This window comes from Alligator sinensis, unplaced genomic scaffold, assembly GCF_000455745.1.
Source record: "Alligator sinensis unplaced genomic scaffold, ASM45574v1 scaffold109_1, whole genome shotgun sequence".
NCBI classification, from domain to species: domain Eukaryota; kingdom Metazoa; phylum Chordata; order Crocodylia; family Alligatoridae; genus Alligator; species Alligator sinensis.
Genome location: NW_005841852.1, coordinates 1,480,237 through 1,489,176, shown reverse-complemented (window position 1 = coordinate 1,489,176; position 8,940 = coordinate 1,480,237). Strand labels below are relative to the sequence as shown.

At 44.5% G+C, this 8,940-nt stretch overlaps 1 protein-coding gene across 8 annotated transcripts in view; it reads left to right on the top strand.

Moving 5' to 3' along the window:
* The first annotated feature begins 1,268 nt into the window (after positions 1–1,268).
* The window catches only part of CAMK2G (calcium/calmodulin dependent protein kinase II gamma), a 183,496-nt gene continuing 175,824 nt past the window's right edge, over positions 1,269–8,940 (top strand). For all 8 annotated transcript variants that reach the window (XM_025212676.1, XM_025212712.1, XM_025212689.1 and 5 more), the window contains exons 1-2: positions 1,269–1,343; positions 1,630–1,725. In XM_025212676.1, coding sequence (XP_025068461.1) covers positions 1,670–1,725 — 56 coding nt within the window. In that variant the 5' untranslated portion in view covers positions 1,269–1,343; positions 1,630–1,669. The remainder of the gene's footprint in view (positions 1,344–1,629; positions 1,726–8,940) is intronic.

The following is an 8,940-nucleotide window of genomic DNA, read 5'->3' as shown; positions in this document are numbered from 1 at the left end:
ATGGAAGTAGACTATTTCACTTGTTCTGAGGATTCAGCCAGGTGCATAGAGGAACTTGCTGGAACGTGCTGAGTAACTGTCTGCAGACATTTAGCTCCTTACTGGATTAAACCTTTAATTCTTGCCAAATGCGAGAATGATCTACAGAAGATGTTTGTTCTGCTGCTTTTATTTACACCCCTCTTGTGCAATTTGCTTGAGAGGGTGGCTCATCTCAGGGGAAAGACTGCTGACTGAGTGCTGAGGCCATCAGAAACCCATTGAGGGGAGGCTCTCTTCCAACCCGCTCTGGAGCCAAAAGATGGGCAAAGGCCGGTCTGACTTCCTAATAATGTCTGGCTCTTAATTTTTAATGTACAAATAAAGTGCTTTGTCACTCTTTCTGTATCTGGCAGTGGTGGTTGGTTGTTTCTTATTCAATTTAAGTTAGTTAATTACTAGGGCTGTGTGATGCTTCGGTCCCTGATTCGATTCAGCAGAGATTCAGCCTGATTTGGTGGCCAAATCTCCAAATCAGAATCGAATCAGGAGAGCCTTTAATCTCTCCGGATCGATTCAGAGAGATTTGAAAAGATTTGGCAATTCAACCACAGACACAGCTTTAAACCTTTTTTTTTTTACATACCTCATGGTACCAGGCAGCTTGTGAATGCTGATGGTGGGGCAAATAAGAGTGTCCCACAGGAGCACAGGCTCCCCAGTGCTCTTGGCAGCAAACCTAGAAGTGGACCAGAAGTGCTTTCAGTTCACTTCCAGTTTCGCTGCCAAGCCCCCATGCTCCTGTGGGATGCTCCATCCACCCCACCATCGCAGTGTTCACAAGTCATATCTGATACCTCGAGGTATGTAAAAAAAAACATTTAAAGCTGTGTCTATGGCCGAATTGCTGATTCTCCCAATCAGCATTGAATCTTCAGATTCAGATTCAGCCAAATTGAATCAGGGACAGTGATCCAAATCAACTAATCAAATCACTGTCCCCGATTCAGGCCGAAGCCTAAGCTGAATCGAATACGGCCCGTTTTGCACACCCCTATCAATTACCCTTTCTTTCTGGATCTTTGGCCCTTAAACAGCCATGACCTCTTCCTTTGTCTTGGACTACCAATGCAAAACTAAAATGGCCTTCATCTGGAGCCAGGATCCTTGGCCAAGTGTAAGCATTTCTCTTGATAAGCATAGCTTGGAGGCTAAATTTCATTGTCCATGCAGCTGATTTGCCATACATCTGTGCAAACATAAAGCAAGCATGTTACCTTGTACCACTTGCAAATACTCAAGGAACAAATCCTAATCAGGTGAGATCTTTTGTGGCTGTGCAGCAGCATCTCTGACCCTTTTTGGTAAGTAATAAAAAGATGTTTAATATTGAAATAATAACCTCTTCTGTGGTATAGAAGCTTTTCTAAATATTTTGAGAAACTTTGGTTGTGCTAACACTTATGTTCCAGCAATCAGGTATGTTTTCTTACTGCCCTTCCAGGGCAGGAAGTCTGTGCCTCTGCAGAGCTCACAATGGTAGCTTCTTAATGGGGATCCCAAACCAAACTGACAGATCTTAGATGTAATTTTTTTTTAACCTGTCAAGAACCATCTTTTCTTCCTTTGCATTTCGCCTCTTTTAACAAGACATAAAGTACATGCAGAAGGAGCTTCATGAAGGACTAAAATGTGCAGCTGCTCCACAAAAAGGCAGATCAGCAGCGTGGCTGGAACCCAAGATTGGTGAGTTTTTGATGGTGCATGGCAGTCTGAGATGCAGTCATTCCCTTCCCTCTCCCTCCCGTTTCCCCCACCCCACTTTTGGGTAGAAATATAATGAGAGCAGGAGTCTAAATGCCAGTGATATGATCGAAGCATCAGTTCCTTCCAGTGTTAGAATTGCTAGGAAAACATCCTTGCCTATTCCTGTCTTAGCAGTAAAACAGAATTCTAAATCTTTCGCTGCTACTACCTTTCTTTGTTGCCTTGGACAAATTACCATCTTCCTCTCAGCCTTTTTTTCTTGATCTGTAACACATATACCTGTCTTTTACCACTTTTTCATCAGTGTTCACAGTGACTGTAAAGCACTACTTTATCATTGCTTAGGCTTGGAAATTTGGGTGCATTACAGTCACTGAAAGAGACTTGTCTGCCTGATTTGTCATGAATTAATGAATCTCTAATAAACTGGCAAGTCTAATATGTGGAGAGCTGGGTGTAGTCTTTGCTGTAGTTTCCAGCTACCCTTTTGCGGCATTTGTTGCCTCAGCCTCTGTTTGTAAACAGTTGCAGGGCCTGTCTTTTGGATTGTTCTCCAGAGCCAGATTTTCTTTGAAGTCTAACAGGATGTGTGTTAATTAATTTATTTTACTCAGAGTAGGAAATTGCTGCCAATGTTCTTTGAAGAGTCATGTGTGCTGTCTCTTTCCTCACATAAACACTGGCCAGTTTTGGTTAAAGTGTTTATTTTTTAACAATGCATAAATGTTAATCTGGCTGTCAGGTGGAGGATGGGCTTTACAGGCTCCTTGAAAATATCAAGGTCTTGCTGAAACAAGATTACAGTTTATGCAGAAGAGATGCACTTCAGAACTAGAGGGTTTCAGAAGGCAGTGATCCCAGTACCTTCTCCTAATAAGTTTTATCTTCAGTGCTGATGCAAGTTGTTGGCTGGATACCCTAACAGACTGATTGCCTCTGTGCTTATTCAAAGACCTGTACAGTGTAGGTAGTGGCAATGCAAAATCTGCACCCTCCCCACTCATTTTTGCCTCTCTGCCTGAAGAAGGGTGTTTGTATCTGAAAGCTTGCAAACAAGAATTTTTCCAACTATTTTACTTAGTCTAATAAAAGATATCAGATTTACCCGAAGAACCTTACCTGCCTATGTCCTTAGACCAACATGGATACAACCAACACTACCGATAATGGCAATTTTTCAGAGGAGTGTTCCAGACTTTTCACTGCTACTCTCCACAGAGTAACTACTGTCCATTGACAGCAGCAGCTTCAGAGTTACCACCAGGTCTGGAAATTATGACCTTTTTCCACTTGATGAAAAAGTATCTGCCTCGCTTTTGGTCCTCCGCTGTGGAAGGCTGCAGACTGAGCAGTTCTGAAATGGAGTCCAGTGAAATATAGTTTTAACACTAGCCACCATTACTGGAAGAATCATGATGTTTGTTGAATATGATCCATGGTATCATTTTAGATTCACATAAATCAGCCCAGATGAGTGGTGAGGGACTGATCCAAAGGTTGCATTAATGGTGCAGGGCTGGCCCCATGTGGTACCTGTTCCAGCCAGTCCAGGATCCAGCAGAAACAGGCCCCACATCCTGGGCACTTGGCTGCCACCATATGAACAAGCAGTGGTGCCTGGCTTCTTCCTGTCATGCTCCTGGGATTCTAGTGCTGCTGTTCTTGCCTGTGTGTTTGTCAGCCAAGCCAGCAAGAGCCATGGTGCTGGAGCTCCAGCAACATTGCAGCTTCTTCCTGTGGCTGCAGCCAAGTGCCTGGGCAAGAGCTACAGTGTTAGAGCCCCAGCAGCACTGGGGGAAGGTGCCTGACACTAGAGGCACTTGGCTGCCAATGGGGGGAACAAGCTGCAGTGCTGGGCTGCTTACTGTGGCGCTGCTGGGGCTCCAACATCATAGGTCTCACCCAAGTGCTTGGCTGCCACCATGGGAAGGTTCCCCATTGAAGCCAGAGCTGGGGTAAAAGTCTGTGGGCCAGATGACCTGGCTCTGCAGACTGGGCTCAGCTGTATGTTTGACAGTCCTGATATAAATGGTAGGAAATGTTCCTGCTGTCTAGTTGATTAACGCTGGACATTGACCATGTTCAAAGAGGATAAGAGTGAAAGCTTGAAAACTTTCTAAGTACAATATTGAAATGCCCACAATAAGTCTAGGAAGTCATACATGAATTGAGTGCCGCTTAGAGCTTTAGTCCAGCTGCAGTACTCCTTCTCAGGGCTTTATATAAACCACCACTTGTGTAATCTTAAGCCAACGTTCAATCAAAATTAATAACTAAAGTATAAATGTGTTGTGGGAATCAATCAATTATAGGAGTAGCTGATGGCATTTTAGCTCACTGTTCACAAAATACGCAAGACGTTTCCTTAGAAAGAGTGAAAGCTTGAAAGTGGATGCCAAAGAGGATATGACTGAGAGTTAATACAGACTCTCCTGTGGCTCAGTCAGCCTCCAGCATAGAGTCCAGAGATATCTGGCTCAGATTTTGGATGGCTCAATTCCTTGCAATACAAGAAATAAGTAATGAGACTGTAGGAGGAATTCTCGCAGCTTTGCCTGCACCGCCTATTCTTGTGCCAAGAATCAAGAGCTGGCTTTTGTCTCACCCAAAGGCCAGTAAATAAATATGTTGGTCCCTCTGCAAAGTCAGCATGAGGATCCTGCACAAGAGCCTTGAGTAGGGGCAGTAGTGTCAGCTTGCTGTAGCGTCAGCACAGGAAGCCAAACACATTTGAGTGCTGACATCTCAGAATTGCGAATTTAAGCTGTACTTGAAACGTTACAAGTCTCAAGCCTATAGGCTGAGAAGAAAACTAATCTTTCCCTTTTACCAAGAGCTTTGTCTAACTCACTGTACTAGAACAGTAGCCCTACAAGTCAGCAGGGGGAGCTGGAAAACCAGAGCCTATGAGGCAACTCAGCTGCTGAAGAGAGTCAGAGCAGCTAGTCCTGTTGAGTAACCAGTCCTCCCCTCCCATTTATTCCATTCCCTTTCAAGGCTTCCAGAAGGGCAGTAAGTTACAATGCTTATTGCTGTATAAAATAAGGAATGCCATACCTGTTAAGCTTTCCCCATAACACAAGAACACCCAGTGACATTAAACCAGAAGAAACCTAAGACTGCAATCTGGTTGTGTGTTTTATGAACCATATAATTAACATGAGGCACTCAGTGCCGCAGGATATTGTTGAGTTAAATAGCTTGATGAAAATCAAAAATTCATTAGGCATTGACATGAAACAGAACAGTGTCTACACTGACACAAATGAAGACCAGCATTACAAGGGCTACCAATCTTCATGCTTCCAGGTGTGTCAGCACTGGGTTCAGGAGGACTCTCAATGCTTTGTGATCCAGTATTGCACAAATATATAGATGCATTATGTGGTACTTGCTCTACTTTTTCCTTTCATGTTTATCATTCAGGAGGGGTCATTACCAGATACAGGACAGTAATCTAGGTGGATAATCTCATTCTAGCCTACCAAAATTTAGTAAACTCTTCATACAAGAAATTTAAACTTGTCTGCTTAAAGTTTCCTCCATTTCTCTACTGCTTTTTATGTTTGTGGATGTTTGTTACTTAGACCTATGATACTATGCTTGAATTCATCAAGCTCAAGGCTTTCAGTATTACCTTTAGATTCACTTTTGTTCTGTATGTACAGCCAAGTATCTTGACTGTTATTCCTGGTAAACTGATCTGTAGTGTAGGCACTCCTTTCTTATGCAGAAAGAAGCAGTGACCCTTAACTATTTTTCATGCTTCCATGTAAGCTCTGCATCCTTATTTTAAGATGGTTCAGTATTTTATTTTGTTGTCTGTTTTCTGTTATTTATTGCTTGCATTATAGTAGTTCAGGGGACCTCAGCTGAGATCAAGGCCCCATTTTATTGAATATTCTACAATAAAATTGAGACAAGCCAAACCCCAAAAAACTGACAATCAATAGACTCATCAGAAAAAAGATGGGAGGAGAAATAGAAGACTAGACAAGTTAACATATCCAGGGTCGTGTGAGGAATCTGAGGCAGAGCTGAAATAGAGCCCAGTCTCCCCATCCACTGGACCATGGAGAGCTTAAAAGCCATACAGCCTTTTAAATGTTGTATGTCCCCATTTTTTCTGTGTGGGTTAAGTGCCAGACAGTTTTTTTCACTCATTTTGTAGCCTTTCATTCTGCATTCCTGAAGTTCACTGTTTTTATGCTGCTGCCCTTCCCACAAACCCTCTTCAGAATTCTGAACTGGACCTTAGGACCTGCAGATATTGGGACCTAATCCAAATCCCACTAAGAAATAAAAGAAAGGCTTCCATTAGATGTCAGTGGACTTTGAATAGTCTTTGCTGTTTGCTTTTTTATTGTAATTAAATCGATTCTAGGTATTAAGCCCAGATTAATCCATGACCTGGCTGACAGTTCAGTATAATGTCCATGAATATGCATCCTCCTTAAATTCACACTGTTGTTTTCCCAGTCAGTGGGCTATATTCTGCCCCCAGGCTAGTGTGAATCTGGAATAATGCCACTATAAGGCAATGGATTTTCTCTATATTTTATCTCTGGATAGCTGAAAGCAGAATCTGCCTCAGTATTTATTAGCTAAATCCCCCATTACCATTGCACAGGCCTTTTCAAAAGCCTCTTTTATCTGTACAAATATTTTTCTGGTTTCTACAACATTATTCTGCCCAGGCACCTTCAAAGCTTTACATTTTTTTGCTGTTTTTATTCTTTACCTCAATGCAAGTCAACTCTGCTGTGTCAGCCAGAACACTAATATTGTTTCTGTTGACACAATACTTTCTTATCCAGCTTTGCCATCCCTCCTCCTGCTTCACTATGCTTAGATTCCTTCCGAAAACTCTATGCCCATCGTTTAATCTCCTGCTCAGTGCCTGGCTTAATCAAGTCTGTCATGCATTGTATACCACACTTCTTTTTTGAATGCTAGTTTCTAAGTTAGTAATCTTGCATTTGCTGTCCAGGCAGCACAAAATTGTAAAATCTGGCCCTGATCTATCCATCCTAAAATGTGCTTGGTGTGAGGAGCTGCTTATGGCACAGAATGGTGTAACTAGTTCCTATACCAGATGCTTTAAGTGGCTGGGCTGAGTATTGCTGTAATACAGCAATTCACAGGTGGGGTAAAGTCCCATAAGGATATTAGCTATTGGGTTTAAGATACAGCAGCTTAGAGATTGCGCTAATTTATGCTGTTGGGCTTCAGTCAAAGAATAGGTCCAGGTACAGGAGAATTGGGCAGGTCTTACTCCATGGTCCACCTTTTTCCTACACTGACCCTATCCTTTAATCTGAGCCACAGAGATTTGTCACAGACTAGACATGTCTAAACAAGACATTTACTGTCCAGTAGATTAATTAGCTGCACAGTAAACGTGACACATCTACACATGGGCCCCTATTAAACTACTTAACTCTGCAGCAGGATAGTATTTGTAAATACAACTCTGCAGCACATGTTTAGACTCTGTCCCATCTGGCTGAGGCATGAGGGTACTTCAGTGCAAGTGTTGCCTACTAGCTAGCCCCACTCTGGAGCACCCTTATGCCCCTGCCAGCCTCCCTACAGCACGCTGAACTGGGGAGACCAGCCCTGGGCTGGCAGGCTGACCCCTGGGGGCTGCTCTGACCTAGCTCAACATGCTGCAATCTTGGGCGCATGTGAAGATGCTGTGCCCAGGAGCAATAAACTCCAGAGCAGTAAGCAATGGGAAGCAGCAAAGCAATAAGCTCTGGAGTTTATTGCAGATATAGATGTGCCCACTGTGTATCATCTGGTTCTCTCCACCTCAGCACCCAGAATCTCACCTATGTACTCCTGGCTGAACATGAGCAGCTCCTTTCTGTTAGAAGGGGATTGTGGGGTCTCAGACTGTTGCCTTCTTACTCTCTGAACTTCATCTAAGAAACTGTTGAGCAGAAAAATAAGGCCAGAAGAACAGCTTTAATTTAGTACTGGAAGTCTTGCTACTAGGCAGATTCAATGACTGGCACCTGCTGGCTAAATAATTTGCTGGATTTGAATGATTCTGCTGGGTCAGCAGGTTTCCAGCTCTAAGTGTTGGCATGACAGAAGAGGCAGACTGCTGTAGGCTCATAGCTGTGTATTGAAAGTGGTGCTTGCTTGCAACATTGCTGTTCTTATTGTCCTGTGTTTGCTGCCCCTCATCCATGTGGACTCTGGCTCCGTTTGTATGTTATCTCACTAACAGGGATGTTTAGATTTTGAAAGCCTGGGCTGGCTGTATCAGCCTCAGCAAGATGTAGAAAAGTCACCTCCTTGTTATTGCTGTCCATTTCTTCCTTCTTGTTGAATGGTGTGGATTGCTTCTTCTCTGATCCTTTAGTACTTAGTTCTTATATAGTGCTTTCCGGCCTTGGATCACTTTGATGCGGGCCAGGACTTGTTCAGGTCACGTGCTGCTCTCTGCATGGGCAACTGGTGCCTCCCGAGTTTGAGGGGCACCAGATCGCTGATGGGGAGAGGTTTCACAGCTGCCGATTGCAACTCGGGAGGGGGGGGTTCCACAGCAGCAGTTCACTGAGCCAGCAGCAAAACCAGAAGTGCACTTCTGGTTTTGCCGCTGGTGCTTCCAGGGGCCGCACAGACGATCTCAGGGGGTGCACATGCACCTGCATGCGTCCCCTACACGTCGCCGATGACTCTGTGGGTTCATTATATTTCCTTTTCCAGTTTCCTTTTAGGAACCAGAAAACTTCCCCCTTTCCTCCTTTTCTAAGTGTTGGGGTGTTTTCAAGCTTCTGTCAGAAGCACTGGGTGCCGGCTACAGCCAAGACTGGGGACTGACTGGGGTGTGCCAGTGCTCCTGCTGGGATCAGTGCCAGAGGTTCCTGCCTGAGGCCGTCTTGTCTGTCTGCTCAGGGCCAGACCCATGGTCGTCTCTGGGGTCAGGAAAAAGTTTACCTCTGCCTGGGACCTCTTGAGCATGTACTGAAGACGTTTCAGAGACACAGGATGTTTCCTGCTGCTTGACCTGTGCCAGGGCTGCCTTATGTACCGTTTACACCAGGGAGGTAGGGGATGGTTTGGGTAGGGCTGATCCTGCCTCCGCAGCGCCCTCCCCTTCCCAGACCGCCGTCGGCTCCCGGGCTCCGGCCTCTTCACGCCACCAACCCCTGCCCCTTGTCCTGGCTACAGCCCGCTGCC